General features: G+C 39.0%; 2 protein-coding genes across 4 annotated transcripts in view; one reads left to right on the top strand and one right to left on the bottom strand.

Moving 5' to 3' along the window:
• The window catches only part of MRPS27 (mitochondrial ribosomal protein S27), a 46,485-nt gene extending 41,422 nt beyond the window's left edge, over window positions 1–5,063 (bottom strand). The window contains exons 1-2 of one of the 2 annotated variants that reach the window (XM_055698511.1): window positions 4,928–5,063; window positions 2,955–3,032 (exon numbers count right to left, since the gene is read on the bottom strand). In XM_055698511.1, coding sequence (XP_055554486.1) covers window positions 2,955–3,032; window positions 4,928–4,991 — 142 coding nt within the window. In that variant the 5' untranslated portion in view covers window positions 4,992–5,063. Of the gene's footprint in view, window positions 1–2,591; window positions 2,612–2,954; window positions 3,033–4,927 lie in introns of those variants that run through there. The other variant, XM_027807499.2, reaches the window with a different exon arrangement.
• On the top strand, window positions 5,057–20,986 carry PTCD2 (pentatricopeptide repeat domain 2). Of its 2 annotated transcripts, XM_055698512.1 has the most exons (10): window positions 5,057–5,183; window positions 7,281–7,373; window positions 9,803–9,932; window positions 10,765–10,882; window positions 12,324–12,402; window positions 13,559–13,650; window positions 16,617–16,730; window positions 18,276–18,350; window positions 19,169–19,282; window positions 20,577–20,986. In XM_055698512.1, exons 1-10 carry the CDS (start codon window positions 5,078–5,080, stop codon window positions 20,799–20,801), a joined length of 1,146 nt encoding a protein of 381 aa, XP_055554487.1. In that variant the 5' UTR covers window positions 5,057–5,077; the 3' UTR covers window positions 20,802–20,986. The 2 variants fall into 2 exon arrangements, with proteins under 2 accessions (XP_055554487.1, XP_055554488.1); XM_055698513.1 differs by lacking the exon at window positions 16,617–16,730.
• Window positions 20,987–22,122: the final 1,136 nt, after the last annotated feature.

The following is a 22,122-nucleotide window of genomic DNA, read 5'->3' as shown; positions in this document are numbered from 1 at the left end:
TAACAGACACATGTTATTAGTGCTTTCATCTAATAGTCATTACCAAAGATGACACTAGTGGGTGTAATCTCTCATACATATTTCTACAAGATGAACTTTTACAAAACTTCCATTTATCTAAAAATATATTTCTGCATATTGCAGAATCTCATAACAAACCAACAAAACAAACCGTAAGTCTGAGCTGAGGTCATTTAACTTCTAGACAGCACTTCAAAGTTGTCTCTACAATACTGGTATCTGAGATTTCACATTCACTTTTATTGTCATTTGTTCATAGAAACTCAATGTCTTGCTGCCTGCAGCAGGGTGATTCAGGACAATGACTGGTAAAATATTGACCCTCACCTGCTAAGTCAGTGGTTATGACATATAATACCAGTTTGGTAGCCTAAGAAATCCACACAGTTTCAATTTGATTCACAGTGTATCTATCCACAGCAAGCAGCCACATTATGTGGCACATGTGGTAACCATGTAAGGTCACTACCCTCTTATTCTTAAAAGTGGTCCATCCAGGACAGGGTTGAAATCCAGGCAGCAACAGGAAAGTGGATACAACTGTGACGCGAAGCTTACCTGTCCTGGAAAGCAGCACTAATGCCTTAACTTACAGGCCAACATTCCACTTTCTATATAAAGAAAGCCTTAATTTATTTTAAAGGCTCAATTAAATTATAAAGGAAAGCTGAGAAAAGTACTTTTTTTTCTTTTTATGTTTCACATTCCTCAGTATTTCCACATCTCAAGCAGCTTCTGGGAAGAACCACAGCTATATACCCAAGAAGGATTTGAATGGAAATTATTCCCGTCCACAAGGGCAGCACTGCCACCTGGTGTTGTGGATGAGCCATTTTGGGTACCGTTAGTTTTTCTAACAAAAAGATACTTCCTATCTCACTTGGATTCTGTCATTCCTGGGATTCTGGCAATTGCTGTTCTTCCATCAAGATGCTTACTGTCACTTAGTTTTACCCTTGTTAGTGAATAAGCCAACTGAAACACTGGAGAATCTAAATCCAGGCATGCCTTCCATTTCTTCAGTAAGTGGAGTACAAATTACTGCTACTCAGGTATCTTCCTACCAGCAAGCGGTTCGTAAATTCCAAATTAACACATTTTCAATTCCTACCTATTTGAAAAAATGTGCTTCTGTATGCTAAATACAGTTTCATTCTTTCCCACACTTTTTTCAGTACTGAATTTTGCTAAACTCATTCACAGTTGGAATGCTAAAGTGAGACTATGGAGAGGAGAATAAAGCCAATCTTATACAGACACAGTAAATGAGTTTGAGTCTGGAATGGCACCACATCACTGCAGCACAGAAATAGAACTGACTTTAAATAAAAAATACTTCTTTTCCCTTTAAATGTATTCTCACAACGTAGTTTTGCAGAGTAACAGTTCTGAAACAGTGTTTGAAATAAATAAAAAAGCATCTCCTCAACACAAGGAATTCACTCTAGCTAAACCACCAGTTACTACACACAAGATAATATGTGCAACCATATAACTGACATACAGGAAGGAGGTCTGCAGGGCTGTGTCTTTGAAAATGCTAATACAGCTGACACCATGTTAACTCTTCTTTTTTCTGTGAACACAAAATGAACATGCAAAGCAGTTCTTTGAAAAGCATAGAACAGACATCTGCTTTGGATCAAGATCATCACCAAAGCAGCAACAAGAACTGTGCCTGCCAAACCATCACAACAGGTCTTGACAGGCTGGGGAAAACCAAACATGGACTGTACCAGCACTTGTACAAAAATGTTTTCTTCTATGGTGAATTTCTATTGTCTATGTTTGTTAAAGTAAGAACCTTTTTTCATCTGGAGATGACTGGTTCAAATGCATCCCAGGGCACTAGCCTATGGCTCCAGCCCAAAAAACCACTGCACTGCATGAGGAGTCCTATTGGTAGTAAAGGGTTACAAGGTATTAACAGTCTTTGCAGGACTCAAGCTATAGTAATGAGCACCTACTGGCTGCTTCTGGCCCATCTGCAGTAAAACACATTGACAATCCCAACTTAGCTGTGTAGACACAAGCAACAGAAACAAATTAGTCCATAAAAAACCCCATCACTTATGTGATCATTTGGTCTGTCTTCCTGCCTGACAAAAGCCCTTGAATTTCACACAATTCTTTCAGCCTGATAATCCGTGTTACAATTAACAAGCACAGTTCAGGGGCCCAGGAATGCAAAATGTAAGACAAAGACTATGCATTAAGGCATCTCCAAAACACTTGTGGTATAAAATAATGCTTATGTACCTTTAGGACAGAAAAATGTTTTGCTTGATGCTTTCCATTTAACATAAGCCACCAAAAAGATGGTTGTATATAATTTCAAATGTATTCTAGTCGAAGAATTTAACTATGAAATTTGCACAAGAGAACTCAGTACCATATGCAGATACAGTTTAACGTACAACTTCTTGGAAATAAAATACTCAGTTTAATTTTTCCTCAAAAGAAAATATCTACAATTTCAAAAAGAAATGCAGCTTCCCCTCTTGCAAAACTCTTAAGGAAAATGTTCTTCTAAAAAATGTTTTTAAACAGGAATGCCCTGTAATACTTACAGAATAAGTCTTCTTTCACACTGCATTACAATTTAAATAATATCAATGAAGAGAACCCTTGGAGAGTCTTAACTGTCAGACACAAAACTATGACATTCATAAAAGTTTTGGATTTTCTGAAAGAAAAAAAATCAGCTTGTAGAAACCAAATATTAATTAAACAGGCAAATTTAACTTTTTTCTGCATCACAGCTTTGAATACATATGACATTTTTAACATGTTGAGCAGATTTTGACATAGAACCTCGGAAGCATATTGCCACAAGTATCTTTTTATTTTGCAGTATTTACAGATGACAAGCTAGTCTAAAATGAGTTCAGGTTGCAAATAGTCAAAGCAGAGAAAAACAGAACTTTTCTCACCCAGGCTATGCTCCTCTTTTTGTCTCTCTTCCCATTTTGAGCTGTCCACATAGGCTGCAGAAAGAAGAGATCTTCTACCTAATGCAGAAAGAAATCACTACATAAGTCAGGTTGCCTATGTATTTTTAAATAAATTAACATTTAATTAGATCTCACCGTTTCCTGTCACGTTTACTGAAATGATGCATTAAACTGTCTTTACGACACAGCTGTCACCAGCAGCTACTTAACAGTTCAGATTCCTTGTATGTGGATGAGCCATTACCCTGTCATTTTTAAAAAAGAGTATCTTTTCCCTAAGTTTTTTTTCAGCATGAAACAAATCTTCCCAAACCTGAATACTGTATTTAAGCAAATAATAAATTTGTAAAGGTAGGAAAAACCCCAAACAATAAAGGAGAGCTTCTTTGTGCACACAGACGTTTTTCATAAATGCTAGCAATTAAGTAAATGTGGGCATAAAAGCATAAGCAAAAAATATGAATACACACAAACAGGCTTTTTGGTTGTTGTTGTATGGTTATTCTTTCCACCTGTACAGATCCGTCTCACTGGAAATGAAACGTAGATGCTTATCCGGAAATACCCCATTTTTGACCATCTCCTTTTTCTGCATACGCTGTGAACTGCACTCCAGTGCTTTTGAAAGTTTTTTCTAAATACTCTTTGTACCACCTTTGAATTCTGCTCAAGACACTGTTCTATCTTTTGAAACAAAATGGAAGATGTTTCAGCTGGAAGAACAAGCCATGTTGCGCATCACTCAGACGATGAAGCCTTGAAGAAGCATGAGGAACATCTGGATAAAATTTGTTGAAAGAGCATACAGAAATACACGCAGAAGGTTGTAGAAATCAATGTTAAGAAATATGAAATATTTTAAAAACAGACATTACTATGCTACTTGGAATTCTTAGCAGCTACCTTAAAGCCTTTATCTGAAAATCCGCTACCACTGAAAGTTTTTCATGGGGATGGAACAGTTTTTCTCCTTATCATCCTTCTGACATGGCATTAGACACACATGTCCAGCTCTATACATCTTTGTACATATTTGTCAAAAAGACCTGGTACACAGAATTTCACAGTCAGAATATGAAAATACATACAATGCTTCACCAAAGAGTTGGAAAATAAGAAAAAGAGATATTTTTGTTTGGTTGTTCAAAGCTATTTTTCACTATGTCGACAAAAGAGGCACCCTAAAGATCTGGGTTGGGGGTTTTTTTGGATAAACTTCTGGAAGCTCGTTGACAGCTAAGGATACCACTAGCAAGCACGAGGCTTTAAAGAACTATTTTCTATAGCACAAACAACTGAGGTCAGTCTGAGCTCTTCACACCGGGTCAGTGCCGAGCGGCTCCAGCGCCAGAGGACAGGGCTGCGGTTCCGAGACACGGGCATTTAGCTACCAGGAAGCAGCGCTGAGGTAAATTTCTGCATGTGGATGCTGAAAAGGCACAATGAAGTTACCCATCACCACCACACTTCAAGTAAACATTTCTGCGTTCAGTTCCTCCCAAAGGTCGGGTTTTTTGGAAAGGCGGCTTTTGAAAACCATCAGTCTTGTGGCACTTGTGTCACCTGCGTTACCAGGTTTCTGCCGAACGCTTAGTGCCGCGGGTTTGGCGGCCTCCACACAGCTCCGCGTGCCGTCCCATGGCCCAAAAGGGAAGGTACCAAGCTATGAATTCGACACGGTAGAATTTAACTAGGAAAAGTCTCCCGCACCGCGCCGTTCTCCGAGCCGTCTCCGGTTTTCTATCTCCGTACAAAGGCGAAGGAAAAGTCCCCCCGCAGCACCCCGTCCCTGCTCACGCTCCCCGCGGCGCCGGCCACCGAAGCCAGGGCCCCTCGTGGGCGCGTCCCGCCAGGGCTGTCCCCCGCCGCCCCGGGCCGTCCCTCAGCACGCCCCGCCACCCCCGCCTCGCCGCCGCAGCGAGCCCGGCTGCCGCCCGCCAAGGACCACCGACCTGCCGCAGCGCCGAGGGCCCTCCGGCTCCAGAGCACGCCTCGCCGCAGCACGGGGGCGGCCATGGCGCCGAGAGAGGACGCGAGCGGCGGGCCGAGTCAGGCCTGCGAGCGCTCCGCCCTCGGCCGCCTCCGGCGAGCCCGAGCACAAGATGGCGGCGGTGCTTGGCGGCCGCGGCCCGCGCATGGTGCGGGGGGCGGTGTGGCGCTCGGCCGTTCTCCCGCCCGCCGCGGGCTGCTGGGGCTGCGCGTCTGGAGGTACCGCGGGCTGCGCGGCGGGAGCGGGCGGCGCGGTGGGGCCGGGGCCCCGGGCTGCCTCCGGCTGGGTGCCCGACCGGAGCACTACAACTCCCGGCAGGCCTGGCAAGCGCCGCCGGCCTTGTGCTTGACGGGAGCTACAGTGCCTGCGGGGGCGCCCCTCTGGGCGCGGGGTGCGGCGGGGGCTGCCGGCGGGTGCGGAGCGGGCCCGTGTGTGCTGCGGGGGGCAGGCCGAGCTGGTGCGGCAGGATTGACCCGCGGGGAGGGCTGGCAGCAGCGGTATGCGGTGTATCCCGTGACTTGCAGCTGGCTGGATACCAGGCCTTAAAAGAACCGCACAGACACCGCTTTGTGAATGCATATTTACTCTTGAGAGGACGACAACGTTATCCAGACCCTGGGCTGCACCTGCTGGTTGTCACCAGCACCGCGCCGGGGCTTCAGGGGCTTTCAGGGGTGCATGGAAAGGTGTATGGTAGAGGGGTCCCCACTGTAGTCTCGTCTAGGCTCATGGCCTTCTGTGCCAACGCCAATGAAGTTTTGCTGGGCTACATGCTGTTAGACCACTTGGACACATGAAGGTGCCCCCTGCATGGTGGTCTGCCCAGCACTCTTCACTGACCTTCCTTTCAGAGGGCTGCACCCCATCTGAGGTAAAGCAGGTTGGATGGGCTAAGTTCTCCAGGATGACCTGCACCGCTTGCACACTCCAGCCATCATATCCATCTCCCTTCTTCTTCCTTGGAGGCTCTCTTACTTGGTTTTACACTCGTTTGTTTCTATAACACACTGAGGTATGAATTTAAGGCAGCAATAGATTTCAGCAAATTGAATTCACAATGGATGAAATTCTGCTGCCCCAGGCTCTCTGCTGACGCTGCCAGTGACTGTTGCATGTCCATGCAGCGTGGTGTACCTGTCCAACCCCAGGCACCAGCACAATTCCCACATCAGCTCTGGAAAGGCTTGGGACAGGGATGGTCTTTCGGTCTTAGATCAGCTGAGAATTTTCATGGAAGTAAATGACAGAGTAATCCAGGCCAGTTTTATGCTGGATGGAGTGTATTTGTTTCACCATTGGAACTGTTTCTGTCAGGTTTAATGGCTAAAGGTGCTATTTAATGGATTTTTTTCTTCAGATTTTATGAAGTGTGTCATTAGCATGCTTCACTTGCATAGAAAGCAAGTGTTTTTATTTGCACGGCCTGTTACGTTTTGCTAGGGAGATGCAGAAGGACAATAAATTACCTAACTCAGGTCAGTACTTGCTCTTTTCCTGTCATGATTAGAATCAGTCTTAAGAAGCCAAAAAATTAGAAGATTAGATAGTGACAACGTAAACTTATTACTGTGACACTGTTAGAAAAGCACTGGTTGCAAATAAAAATCTGCTGGAGAACTGGGTTTACAACAGTAGAAACTTCACAAATAGCATTTGCGTGACACTTTTGTTAAAGGAGCTTACAACACAGTACAGTTGAGGTCAGCACCCAAAGTTAATTTTTAGATTCTAGACTCAATGACTGTCTCACCTCTGATACCTGTACTGCATCAGAACTTTACTAGGTCTCTTGACTGTTGCTACTTTTGAAATAATAAGCTTTGTGGTTTTTTCCTTTTGTCTTCCTGCTGTGTTTGGAGCTTCCAGAATGATTCATTCTGCAATAATGAGGACATCACATGTGAGGAAAGGAAACTGTGCAACTAATGAATGTGGTGAATAAAGAGATGACAAGATAAATCATTATAAAAGCACGAAAGGGGAGAAAGACCTGGAGAAAGACCTTATTCTTGTACAGAATCCTTTTGTACCTGGGCTAGGTGGAGAGGAATGGTGTTTCTAGTTTTTTTCTTATGCACCTCCAATAAACACATACTTCATCTTTTTAACTCTGGAAAGCTGTGACATAGTGCTTGGGTTCTTTAGTCAACTACATGAACAACTGCAATATTGGCAGTCTTTTTTTTTTTAGTGTGATGCTGCCCGTGGTCCAGCATCACACAGTGATTAACAGCAGTAATTCATAAATGCAAAGTTCAATTGTATTAAAACAGTGTGACATAAAACTCAACCTTCCTTTTTCTTTCTTATGGTAGGGAAGCGATACCTGCTAACAGAAGATGATATAAAGTTACAAGAATTTCAGCAGATGAAAGTGGCAATTAGAAATGAAGTTCACGGCAATAAAGGTATTAGTACTTACTTCATAATCAGCACTCTCAATTTTAGCAAGAGTCCTTGGAAGCAAGACAGAGTCATTATAACATGACACCAATTGACCCCATTTAAAGCAAGAGCTTTTGCCCTACTCTTGCAAATTTTTTGTTGTTAAAACTGGAAGATCTAAGACTTGGTGGAATGAAACAATATTGGTTATGCTGTGTTGGAAAAAAACTTTCAAGTATGCAGGGTGTTTACATAAGACCTGAAATCTTTGTGTCCTTGCTTTTCCAATTTTGTCAGATAGTCTAATAGAAAATACTGTTTCAGTCTATAAATGTTGCTTCAAATACATCATCAGCAGAGAAAGATAATACAAAGCTTAGTAGCTACGTAACTATCCAGGGAAGTCCTATGCCAGTAACTCTCTTAATTTGCTCTGTAAAATTACTTAGTTTATTTTTTTGGATTTTTTTCCTTTTACCTAACCTAAATTTTCAGTTGTACATTCAATTCCAGATGACATATGCTTATTCAGAATATGAAAAACAAAAAAATTCAGGTTTTCCAAACTAATGAATGAGCAAGATCCATGGATCTTTTTTCTCATGGAGGCTTTGTCATGCTGTTTTAAATATATACATATTCTTTTCGTTAAGGAAAATAATATATAAATATAAACATAAATCTGCCCTTAATATGTAATAAGAAAGGTTAGGTAAAACTCCATTTCCTGCACCTGTTTAATTACGTGCAGCCATTCTAGTGATACAAATTGGCAATCGTTCCAAAGGCTGTAGTTAATTTTAATTTTTTGTGTGTTGCAAGGGAGAGACAAATAATCAAATTTAGTTTTATATAAACCGGTCTTCTGAAACAGAGAGGGAGATAAAGTCAACATGACAGTTCTTTGATATTAAGTAAAAGTAGAATTTAATTTGGGCAGTGGTAAAGTGATAAAATTATTACATTTTGCTGTGATGATGTTGTACTTATATTGGGGCTTATTCATCCTGTACTTGAGATGCATTGAATTTATTGCTATGAGTCAATCACTCTTGCTAAAACAGGTGTGTAAAAGCCAAATAACTTGGCTTTACAGATCACAGGGTTTGTTTTGTACAAATGGTAGCCTCTGAGAACTGATGAAAATGTGCTAAGCACCTATTTGTGTGTATGTGTGCATGGTTTCTGTACTCAGTGTTAAGTCTAATAATTGAAAAATGAGAGTAAGTAATTAGGGTTAATAATAAACTTGGTTTAGAAATTGAAAAAGCAATAATAACTTACACAGAATATATAATAGCTATTATTTAGTATAGTTACAATGCAACTATGAACTGTAATAGTTATAACTACAGCAGTGAAACAGTTACCTACAGTTGAAAGATGAAAATAAGTAATTAGGGCTAGTAATAAACATCGTTTAGAAGTGGAAAAAGCAGTAACTTACCCAGAATATGTAATGGCTGCTATTTGTTATAGTTATAATGCAACTATTAACTGTAACAGTTATACTGTTAACTACAGCAGTTAGTTACCTACAGTAATACAAATACAGTTCAGATCCCAGATGCTTTTTAAATTTCTGCACACCTTTGAACACATCCCAACTATTACATAGGTATACTTATGTATGTACATGCTTCTGACTTCACAGGAGTCAGCACTGCATCTCAAGTCTTAAGTAAGGACCTGTATTGCATGTAGCAACAGATATGCATCCAGTAGCTGAATATATTGTTCGCTGGGGTGCTTACATGGCACCTGTTGTGTAGGTTACTAGCTTGCAAACGGTGACTCAGCAACTGCTACAAAAAAGTTCACTTCCCAGCCCAAGACATGATACACGTGATTTTAATCTTGTGTATGTCTGAATCAGAGGCTTGAGATCGCCAAATGAAGGACTTATCTTTGTGCTTGTTTTGTCTTAGGAAAATCTGCTGGAGAGAGAAACCTCTTTTTTGCATGGGAAGGGAAGCAACTCTTAAGTTTATGGCTACACGTAGAAATACAAAGATTATGTAGGAGACTCTTTGTGTTTGCATCAGTTGTGATCTTAAATCTTCTGTTAAGACTAGTGTTGAGTAGAAGTTCTTATGGTAATTTGAATGCTGAGTGAGTTCTGCTTGCTTGCTTGCTTTTTACAGTAAGAACCTAAGGCAGAAAATGTCACTTAACAAAACTTCCTTCCTCTTTAAAATTTTTTAATTACCCGATGTGTTCCATAACATACACAATGAAATAAGTCACAGTAAGCAACTGCTTGGTTTTCCAAGTCTGAGATGACTTCATGGGGACACCTAGACATGCTTGTCTGTGAGAAGCTTTATGCACTTTTCTTGGTGAGAAAACCAAGCTTTCTGCTTCATTGAATCTCCATGTTTCAGGTACCAGGTATGCAACATGGGTAATGGAATTGTCTATAGACTGCTGCTATAATGTTTTTTATTTTCAGATCCATATTTTAAAAGTATTAAAGAAAAACTAAAGCAAAATGGAATGATTCTCAAAAATGAATTAAAAAATTTGCTGCATTTATGTCAGACTTCATCTGATGTGGAACTAGCCAGAAAAGTTATTTACAGGTATTTTTAACAATCCAGGTAAAACTCTTTTCTGTCTTTATTTTTTTGCTTTTGGTAGGTTATCAGGTGATGTCTGCAGTTGAGAGCTTGCCCTAATTCAGTTGCTATATACATAGTTAATCCCTTAAATTATGGCTGTATTTTCATTTACTTGGGATCTTCCATACCTTCAAAGACTCAGATCAAAGGAGAGTCAAGCTGCAGGAGCAAAGTGGTGTCCTATTGTATGCAGATGAATGCGGAGCCACATAGAAATGTCATCTCGCAGCTGAGAGAGTAGTGTCTTCAGTGGCATTTTCCAGCTGAGACACGCCTGGTTATAAACTGGTCTGGACCCAGCAGTGGCAGGTCAGGAGGTTTTGTGAATGAAAGCCTTCCCAGCAATTACAGTGTAGGAGCTACAGAGAAAGAAATGAAATTTTTATCCGTATTTTTATCTTTTTATTTATTTTTTAGTGTAGGAGAGAAAAAGTGAGGTACTTTAGCAGGTACTGCTGCTAATATAGACTGTTGCAACTTCTTGTGCTATTACTGTGTGTACAGAAGGTAAAGTAGCTGGGAATTTTCATGGCAGAGATCCCATTCTATTACTAATCCAATGCAGGTTACTTCATTGGAAATAGACGATATTACATATTGCTAGTTAATTTATTCTTTTAATCAAAACAATTTTTTTTTCCATAAAATTAACCTTTTGTTATCTAAATGTCATTGGCTGGTGCAGATGGAGAACTGTCATTGCCCATACAGATCTTTCTGTCTGTTTAAAGCTTTTTTCTCTTGATAGATTTCATGCCCTTGTGTGATTAACTTTTTCTAATCTTTCCATTAGGTACCACAAACAGAATGGAATCACAGCCTTACATAATTTTAAATTTGGGCCCCTCTTTATGAGGCTATGTTATGAGCTGGACCTTGAAAGGCCTGCAGTAGAACTTATTAAAGATCAGGTAATTCCCCAATGTATTTTGAAGATACTATTGTCATTATTATTAGTCCAGTATGACTAATTGGTATGCTACACATGAGCCTTGTATGAGCTTGCAGACTAGAAATACGCATGTTGCAGTAGTAAGGATGTCTATGACATTAATGTTAGTATACAGATTGCATGGTTTGTGTTTTAAAAATAGCAAAAAAGTAATTAAAATTAAATGCTAGTTTGACTGATAACTTTATTATTGTATTTATGTATATTTGCATAATTTGAATAAAAAGTACTGATCAAAAAATAAGTCCTTGAATGAACACAGGTGATGCATGTTTTCCTGCATCCTGTGTTGCATTAGATCATTCTTGGAAATGAATACTTCTGAGATTTTATGTAGTAGTCCTCTGAAATCCCTTGGGTTATTTGCACCAACAGATTTATCACGTTACTCTGTACTGAAACTCCCTCTGAACCCTGTATAATATTCATCAGCTCAGGAACTTGGCCATTTTAGTGCTGAAGAAACTTAAGGACTGGTTTTTGAACATCTGTAAAATGCTGTGTGTGCTATTATGACAAGATACTAATCATGCTTAGTGTATAATAAAGAAATTCTGTGCAAAAAAGTTATGTCTTCAAAAATCTCTGTCAGACAGTGCAAAGTCATCTCTGTGATGTTAATTCTTTAAGGCACAAGATATGCTTAGCCAGAAATGGGAGTACTTGGGCTACTATTCTTAAATTAGGCACGTGTAAGAGGATGTGTGGTTTTTGTTTTGGTTTGGATTTTGTTGGGGGGTTTTTTGATTGATGTTTATGTCATTAAGACAGGTCCTGCAGTACTTGCAGGACTTAGTAACTGATGAATAGTAAGTACAGTACCACTTCTTGAGACTCCACTGTAGAAATTTACACTTAATGCCTCTGGCATTTTATTTGGCTGTTTCCAACACACAGTGTGATTGGAATGGAATGTAAAATATACTTGCGCTTTCTTCTCCTACTCTGTTTGTCATCACTCCATTCCTTGTGTTGATCTGTTCCTCATTTGATACTGTGATGAGCAAAAAAATGCTTTCAGTTTCATGATGGTGGTATTTTACCCCAAAGATACTGTTAATCAGCTGCAAGCTGTATTTCTGCTGAGCTTTTGGAGTTGCCATTAGTTGACTTCTGCTTTCTTTAACGTAGAGGTCACAATCTGTCATTAAAAAAAAATCATAGTGGGAATCTCTGGGAAATTTCTGTTTCATTTTAGTAAGCTTTTGACCATGATGAGTCACTGGTATTTGAGAAGTCACTTGACAGAGTGACAGTCAGGGAACCCGTGGAATTAAATGTTGAACTTGTGAAGATGGGGCTTATTCCAGCAGGAAGACCTGCTAAACGCGGTGCATGGGAAAAACGCTCACTGTCCTAGCTTTCTTTACACTTCCTCTGTTTGTATGTTTCTTCTCCAGAATTTGCGTGGTTTTTTCTCAGAAAGTACATCATTCCATATTTTGATGACTATGTTGTTTAAAAAGGGCCATTTTGAAAGTAAGTATTGTGTTTGCTAAGGCAAATGCATTTTGAGAAGGATGCTTCTCACTGTAAGTCTGTGTGTATATAAATATATATCTTTTTCATGAACATTGCTGATGGGTTTATGGGTTTAGAAGGCCAAACATCATGTAAATCAGTGTAGATGTAAATGAGCTGTACTGTAGTGTGTAATAAAAAGAGGGCTGTATTTGTTTTATACTTCCAATGCTATTCTTACCATTCCTAGTTGCACAGAGTTGTGATTGTCCAGGGAGGCTTTTTTCCTAAACCCTCTTCTCTGAAGGCTTAACTTCTCTTTGGTTTGTAATTTCCTATAGCTTTTTATTTTCTTTATTCAAAGTTTGGTTTACGTGGGCTTTAGAACAGTAAGTTCTTCAACAGGTTTCTTGGCAGTTCTGCATTTGTGTCAAAGCAGGGAAGCGTACCCCTTTTCATTTGATAACAAAACCAGATGTTCTTGATCTGTTTTACTAGTGTGCCCACACAGAGTAGCTACTGCAATATTTAGGTCAAATGCTTCACATCAGTTTGGCCCTTTGTGAGGGTAAGGGGGAATTATCTGACCTGACTCAAAAGACTTTTCATGAGAGAATCTTAAATTGAGTGTGGAGTAAGCTTTTCAAGCAAATCCCTTAATTTGAATTTTGTTGAACACGCAGCTCTTTGTCTCTTGACATGTGGCAAATTTAAGTCCAATAGTTGTCCTAAAAGTTGAGACTGATCTACTGTAAAAATAATTAGATCAGAGCCTAAAGGCAGTGTTGTGGTACGGTGTGTGTACTGAGGAGCTGTTAGTTTACCTAAAATGGTGGAAGCTTTGATCAAGCTTGCTTCCTGAGCAGCTAGGAAGAATGGCAGTGGCTTTGTCAAGTATCTGATTTTTAGATTTGTATGAAAATTATAGAACAAGCCAGACACAAATGTAGATAGAAAATCTCCATGCTGGGAAGAAATATTTACGTCCAACTGACCCTAAATTAAACTTTTAAAAATGTATTAACTTCCTAAACAATAAACAGATTTCAGTTTACATTCTTACTTTAAAATAGAATTACTGAGCTCATACTATGTTGAAATTATTTTTTTTTTCAGTTACTAAATGTACAGCCTTAAATTTCTGAAGAGAGTAACACTAATGTATTTTTGATAGGTGCCTTGGAAATTCTGGTAGAAATGAAAAAACAAGGTATACCATTCAACAAAGAAACCTACCTACTTGCATTTGCAATATGCTACAAGTTGGTAAGTATTTTCATATTACATTATGAAAAACTACTTGAAATGCCTTCTCTGTGTCTTCCTTCTTTTTGGATTTTAAAATTTATGTATGTTCCCAGTCATGATTTCTTACCTACTGCAAACATTTTAGACATATTTAAGTCTTAACTTGCTTCATTTTCCATGATACAGTGCACATAATATAGCCTCCCATACAAACTAATGTTGCAAAACAAATCTCAAAAAAATTACATGGACATAAGCACTAAGGGACAATTTGATACAGCCTTTGATTAGCTGATAGTGTTCTTTCTCTGGGATCTTTGCATCTCTTCAGACTATACTCTGTGCTTCAGCCTCAATATTGGTTTTATAGCCTGACTTCCTTAAGAGGCAAGGCATATATATATATATTCTGTTTGTCAAACATCTCCCATCCATTTCTCCCCTCGCCCTCCAAATAACCTTGAGCCCTTCCTGTTGTTGCACTAAAATTTGACAAGGATTAGAATTCTTAGAAGTAGGCTGTTCCTACATGCCTAATGAAAATGGGCAGCTGAGTAGATAAAAGAAACCTAAACTAATGCTTTCAGTGAGAAACAGGCAGCCCCTCAAGTTTAACTGTGTTTTTAGGTTAGTGAAAAAGGAGTATAGACACAGTAAGAAACTAGGCTACATGTGTTCTACGAGTGTTTCCTTGGAGCTGTTTCCCTTTTGTAACAAAGTGAGACCTACAAACTTTTTTATTTTGATCTTCCTCTCCAGATGTGAATCAATTCTGTACTTTGAAATACTAACTTAGGCCCTTCCCAAACTTAGAAGGAAACTCTTCTTCAATTTCTCTGTTTTTAGAAAGCAAGACACTACCTGAGAAAAAATACACCTCTGAACTTCCTCAGACTTCTCAGTTGACCATACAATGAAATCGAGTACATACGTGATAAGAATGAGTTGGCCTAAAATGGTAACTCAGCAGTAGTTGGTGTGGTGCTTCTGAAATTCTCAGTTCTAATGAGTCAGGGCTGCCTTTAGGTCAGGGGAAATAGAAACAGCCGTGTGGCTTTGGTGTTTGAAAGTGGGGTAGTAGACAGAGCTGAGAGCAAGCTGTGGAAATTGTCTGCCAGTAAAAACAGCTAGAGATTGATGGTTACGGTCTCTCAGCTTATTTCCATGGCCTACTGCCAGAAGTCTTCGATCCATGGCATGTGCAATGGGAAGAGGTCTTTGAGACTTCTGTTTTCTACTGCTTCTCACCCTACCCGTGTTTTCAATAGAGAATATGGCCCATCATTACTTTATTAGCAAATTGATAAAAATAAAGGCGGAATGATTCTAAACTGTCACCCTGTTGTTTTAACAGCCACAATAAATTTGTGGGTTTTTTTTTATTAAAATAAAATACTGTCCATCAGGGAATAAGCTGTAGTAACTCTTTAAGCACTGGAGAAGATTAGGTGGAGCTCTTTCAAAAGCTTACTTTGTTGATTCAGCTGTTAGTGGTAGAAGGAGAAACCATGAAGCTCAAAGGCGTATTTACTCATGATGCAACACAAGAAACTTCAGGAAAAAAAAAACTTGAATGGAAATATCTTCAAGGTGCACTACCTAAATACTGGAAATAATGGTGCTGGTATCATGAAGAGCAGTGCTGGATTTTTACTAGGTTAATTCTTGGTTACTTTTGAATAGCTGTGCTGGAGACCGGTACAGAAAAATGTACACAAGGCTTAAAGCTTATATTATTTTTAGTGCAGAAACAAAGGAATTAAATGTTTCATCTTTGTACAGAAGTGTTTTAGAGGTCAACTCTAAAATTCTTCTGGAATGTTTTAAATCATTGTAAGGCACTGCTGTCCTCTAAGGTAACAAATGGTCCTTCTTTATGTGCAGGAAAAGGATATAGGCCTTTTGATGACAACAAATTATTTATGTAATAATCAATCTTCTGGTGGTCAGAATGTTTCTAATTGTCAAAGAACACGTTTTAAGTCGCAGTTTTTTTGTGTGGTTTAAAAGGTATTTTTACAAGCTGTGCAGACCATGCAGCAGTGGCATGGAAAAGCATTCCTTGAACACCCAAAGGATGACCCTGTCCCTTAAATCATGGCAAGTATTTTGCAGGAATGACACTTTGAACAGTAGGAGCTGAAATCAACACCAATTAGCAGGAAGGAATATGGAGACTCTTATCCATATTGGTGGTACCAGTTGTTACAAAATCTTCTTGCTGCCAGCTTTTAAGTTTGACACGTATTTTTGTTTGGGGTCCAGTCAGCTCAAATCATAATTTCCAGTGTGAGGAGCATTGCTTTTGAGAGTTGGTGATATGTGAGAAAACACGCAGGTCATTGGCTTTTATGATAGACTTCTATTGAAAATAGTGCCAGCAATAATGGAAGCTGTGTGCGTTTCTGGCAAATGTCTAAGCTATCATATTAGAATATATAATTTGGAAATGTCTTGCAAGATTTAATCTGCAAGAGAGGCTAAAAATTGCTGAACGTTCAAATTTGCATATACACAGATTTCTGTAGTGTAATGGTGCTGAGTAATTCAGTGTTTAGAAAACATTGATTTTTATTAACTATCAAATGTAGCTTTTAGAATAAAGTAAGGACAAAAAATCAGCTTTCTTCCTGATTTGGGAGTCATTGCAAAGTGCAAAGGCAAGTGTCTTCTGGTTTTAGCATGCTGCTAGGGTTGTTTTATCTCTTGTAGAAGCCAAAACAGGTAGGGTAAGGTGTCGTTGCTAAAATAATGTAAGTTATTTTTACTCCCTTTTGAACTCTCTGGCTTTGAATATCTTACTTTGATGTGTTTTTCAAGAAGTACTACACAGAATCTGCTTGGTTGGGTTCAGGTATGGATTACTTTGGTTATCTTAGGGTATGTTGACTTCTTAATGCCTTCTTAATGTGATTGCAATTGCCTACAGTCCTTTCAGATAACAAGAATAACAAGTGCAACTTAGATTTGAAATTTCTGTGCAGGACAACCTGGATTCTTGCAAAATCTGTGCGAAACTGCTTGAAGAAGCACAGCTAAAAGGTGAAACATTACCTCCACAAGTGTTATGCTTTGCTGTGGCAACTGCTCTGAAGCGGGTACGGTACCTTTTGTTTGGTTTGTGCCTGCATCTCTTAGAGTTTTATTGTAGTAAGGTACTCAATGAAAGGAAGCTAACACAGAGGAAGCATAACTGATCTATGTAATAACTTCAAGTACTAGAACTTGTAGACCCTCAAAAGAGTAGGATTATAGACAAATCCTACATGTGGAAGTGAATGTGGAAGTTCTTAAATCTAAACATATGTCTTGAGTCTAATGCACAGGCATTTTGTGCTAGTGACAATGCCATGTAGAATATTTTTAGAAAATAAGAGTTGGGCCAGCAGGTTAGATGTAACCATGGGCCAAGTCCTGCAGATACTGCTTTTTAGTGATGCTTTCCTTCAAATATAATTAAAATGACAGTTTAAAATATTTGCACAATCATCTCATTAAAATGTTTATCTTGGGAGGCAAACTCAAAGGCTATGATGGGTATTGCCCTACTGCCTGGGAGATGGCCTGTCATTCTCCACATGTTTCTTCAGGGGAAGGTGTTCATATACCTCATGTACCTAAGCACTGATATGAAGAGGCTCTGAGGCAGTACAGGGTGAAAGACTGAGCAGGCGAATAAGTTGGGAAGTTCTAAAGTCTAGCATTTCCTCTGTTGTTAATCTGTGTGTATACAGCTTGAGGAAATTCTGAACCTTCTCTGAAGAGAGGTCAGAGGCACTGTAAGAGCTAACATTTTGATGTTGTTCAAGTATTTGAATGAATGAAGTAGAATTGCTAAAATTTTCGTATGCGCTCTTGGTTTTTTTGCACTGTCTCTTTGAACAGAGGCACTGAACAATAGCATCGTTGAAATTAATTTATTCGTGTGCATGATGGCATGACAGGGCTTCTCATTGGCGTTGAGGTTAAAAAACAAAATCTCTGTGTCTGAAACAACTTGAAATATCCTTGATGCTGCTGTTTTATGCAAAAATCAGTTAAAATTCTTGTTTTGCAAACAGAATAACGCCCCGCATTACACTTTACTGTTCGTTAAGCTGCATGTTCTTTGACAGTACATCTTGCTGTGAGATGTTTCTTGATCCCAAGTAACAGTGCTTGGTCTAGTAAATGTCACTGTAACATTTACTGTGTATACAAATCAGTTGATGGCATAGATACAGTACTGTAAATGTGTATGCCCAAAATGTTAAAAGCGCTGGGCAGACAAATACCCACATTAACATATGCTGCACTTCATTCAAGTACTCTGATATGTGCCAAACCGAGCATGCGTGTAAATCTTTTCTCTTTTAGGTGATGTCATGTTCGGTGTTGGTTACATGCTTCCTTTCCCTGCTGATCTGAGGCAGGGAGCACTGCCTGATGTGCTAAGGAGCTGGATGATATGGGAACCCCAGTGTGGGCTATTCCTTTGACAGGCTGGATGCTGTTTGGAGTTTATGGGTCTTGTTGAAGGGGTTCTAGATGCTAGTTTGTGATTCCTTGAAAAATCGTGAATGACTATTGTTTTTCTTGAACTTGTATTGTGGAAGTGTGTCACGTGTAACCATATTTTTTTATTATTTATAATTCCTTCCTAGAATGATGTAGTGCAAGCCAAATTGTATTGTTCCCAGATTATGAAAACAGAGAACAAACTATACAATAATCTTAAAGTAAGTATGCTTACTTTGTAGTAGAATCTTGCAAAGAAGTATGCTATGCTGGACAAAAAACTCCCATGTGCAAAGTAAGAGAAGGCCAGCTTCTAAGTAGCACAGGCATGTATCAGTACTGTTCCCGAGCTTGTTTTTTGAGCCAACCCACAATTTCTGTCAGTTGCATGAGTTACATTCTGAATTGTTAACATGCTCCCCCCATTATTTAAGATCACTTCTTACCATAGATGGGAATGGACAGTAGACCAGTCCTACCTCTTTGAGTATAGGCCTATGAACATTTTTTAATTATGTCATTGTAGCTTTTTGCTTTCTCACTGTAAGAGATTTCAAAAAACACAGCTCCAAGTAAATGCCTTGCTTAGGTGTGCCCTGCCCACTTCAGACCTCCTTCAGCCCTACGAACCTTAACCACATATGTACATACAACAATTTTTTTCTTTAATTGCATGGTCTACAACCTGAGAAAAAGTGAAACCTGCAGAAAACACTGCATGTGCCCTGTAAGTGACTTCTCTAAGCTATAGAAAAAAACACTTTATTTAAGAACAGCTAATGCAGCTCCATCAGAGGAGCTCTGCCTCCAGGCTTACCCTTCCTTTGCAGGTCCCATCTGTGACAAAAACCCAAACCTCTGTGGAAACTGATCATTCCTTCTGCTTTATTTGTGATTAGTGGATTTTCATCAGCACAGCATCTAGAAATGTATTTTGTCCTGCTTTGCTTCATGTCTTCCTCAAACACTTGTTTTTTTTAAAAAATTGCATTCTGTTGAGAAGTGCTATTTGTGTGGTATGGTTTGTTTTATTTTTAAGGTTCTTGTCCAGCTCAGATCTGGTTTGCTAGAAGAAGTAATAAAGACATTAGAAGCAGCAGTGGAAGAAGATACTCCTCCCTTTGTGAAAAAGATCAAGTTTTCTGAGCAGGTGGTAAGTCAGCTACAGAACTTCAGGTGCCTGAGTTCACCCTACTAAAGTTGTTTGGGTTCTGATGCATTCAGATGCCAAAGCAGCTGGCTGGCTTTCTGCACTGTTGGACAAAGCACTTAGCTGTCCACTTTCTTTTTTTTACTGTGGATATTGCTTTTATAAGCTCAAATTTCATCTGAATGTACATGAAGCGTTCCCTAGTGGCATTAAATAATCCCTTGCCTTCTATGCTATTGTCATTTGATGTAAAAATGAGATTAAAGTTCTGATCACAGCAGTATTGTGAGGTTGCTAATATTTGCAAAAACCTGTTATGCTATAGAGGGAAGTGTGATATGGGAAATCATAGCTTTTCTATTTTACTATATTTTACTGTAAAAAAATAGTTTTGACAGTATTGATCACCAAGAAGGCTTCCTTCGGAGCACATATGTGCTATATGTAGTTTCAGCTTGGCAGCATTCCTGTGGCTTTTCCTGAAACTTACTGGTGTATTAGTCTTGAACATGTCTACAGAACATGATATTTTAAGACTGTGTTAATAATTAAATACTTAGCCTTTCACTGCTGCCTATTAAACAAAATGAATAACTGATATGTAAAATAACAAACGCCATAGAAGGAGGGTGTATCTTTCAAAATGTAGCCCATGTATATTAACTGCTATGTTGAAAAGAAAAAAATTTAATCATCATTTAATTTTGTAAATTTATTGCAAGAAATGTTGCTTGTGTCAGTGTTGTATTTTGATTTTTTTTGGCAAATTTGTGACCGTTCCTAAGAAGACTAAGCATTAGCGCTAACCCATTCATTCCACAAAATGTTATTGATCAATAAAGTTTTTAAGGAATTTACTTATACTTGAGCTTGTGCTCTTGTGTATGGCATACAGAACTTCTCAGTGTTACATAGTCTGACTTCTTGTACATATAGTGTGGTACATAATAATAATTAGAATTGTGCTGATCTGGAAAGTAGATTCCAGGAAGCAATTAAGTTTCCTGGGTTTAAATAGAAAATAATTGTCTTAGTCTGTACTAGGACTGAAAATAGGACTATGCAACTTTGAGGAAGTTTTAAATCTAATAAACTCTAATAGGTATCAAGTGTATTTCCACCATTGTCTGGTGATATATAATGTGTGCTGCATCAAATCCTCTTCTTATGAGTCATTGCATTAACCACGTATCTTAGTGTATTTTTTTTGTTGTTTGAATGATTGCTGGTCTTCAGTATGGTGGTTGAATGAAATTTTCCTTTGCTAACTGTAACAGTGTCATTTTCTCCTCCTTAGCTGGCTATGGTTAGAGAAAAGATGGAAGAAACCCCTGACCTTTCTGCCAAATTAGGAGATACTTACGTGAAACTACAAGCTTCAGGACAGATAACCATGTGCACACTGGAGGACATGCTTTTCCAGATTCCAAGTTCAAAGAAGACCCTTGCAAAATTTTTAAATCAGAAGCAACAGGGCTATCAGGCTGTTAAACCACTTCGGTCAAATCTATTGTTAGAATAGTGCAATATTTGATGTCAAACTGAACTGCTGTTAGCATCTCTTAGAAGCCAGGTTCAAATAAAATGTCTTCTCACCTCCTCCACAATAAGCAATTGTTGAAGTTGTTTGTGTGAAACCACATTTTAAATCAGATCATGTAGCTTCCATGTCTCAATTTTGATGCTAATAAAAAAAACATGACGGTGGGCGTTTGTGTGTTGTTCAGAAATGGAGTGATAGAACTAATTTGAAGTTTTTCCTCAGGCACATAAAGCAGGATTTTCCTATGCTAAATGTCCTGATGGAAGTGAGCAAAATAGTATGCATATCTGACCTGACATCTGTGGTTCATGAAAAGAAAATTCAGTCTTCATCAGATGTAATGTTGTGACTGAAAGGATAGATGCAGCACTGAGCCCAGATAAAAAGAGTATGGAAGTGCTTTAGCTGTTGATTTAAATTCTGTACATCTCAAGAGAACTAGAGAGCAAGCATCTTTTAATCCCTTTACTATCTTTTCCTTTAGAAGCAATATATTAGTATGTTTTTTCATGTCAAATGGGATCATGGACATGCTATGGGAGGTAGCATGGTAACCAGCTGATCGTTTACGCACTTGAAGGAGATTCCTGAACAACAGTCGGAGTCTTAGAGTGGCCCTACATATTGCTTCCTTGAAATTTTCTGATATTAGGCCTCCCAGGACAAGCAGATCTTGACATAATGCAACCAATTCCTAACAAGTTTCTTAGAGCAAGTACGATCACTTTTTTGGAGTAGAATTACATATCAGCTGCATAATTCACTCACATGTAGAGCAAGTGATCATGAAAACAGTACAAAGAAGCTTCACATTGACCAAGCTTTAATGACTCCAGGCCAAACGCACTTGGTTCTGGTAATAATGGGTATAATGTAACTATGGGTCCTGTATACCCAAAAAATCCTTCTCATTCACCATCCAGAATAAAAGGAACTGGAAGCAGCTATACCTTGGCTGGCACTCAGGCACTTTTGGTTTATTTCTGCATACGAAATACGACCTTGTTGACACAGAACTTCACAGTCTTGTGAGCGAGTACAAGACAAGGTGGAGGCCAGCTTGGTACTCTCCAGGTTAGGCCACCTTATCTTTCCTTTGGCTTCTGTTCTTTTTATTTTTTTATATTGTCTCCACACCCCCACACCCCACCACATGAAGTGACTGTCGGAACTCAAAGGATTCTTTCTGGAATTAATCTGTGCATGCTATGTGAAACTTTGTTGAAGCCACTGGGTCACTGAAGAAACAAGAATCCATTCATGCAGATACACATCTTTAGTCTTCAAAGCAAATGTGGCT

This window comes from Falco cherrug, chromosome Z, assembly GCF_023634085.1.
Source record: "Falco cherrug isolate bFalChe1 chromosome Z, bFalChe1.pri, whole genome shotgun sequence".
Lineage (NCBI taxonomy): Eukaryota > Metazoa > Chordata > Aves > Falconiformes > Falconidae > Falco > Falco cherrug.
This window is presented reverse-complemented; position numbering and strand designations above follow the sequence as displayed.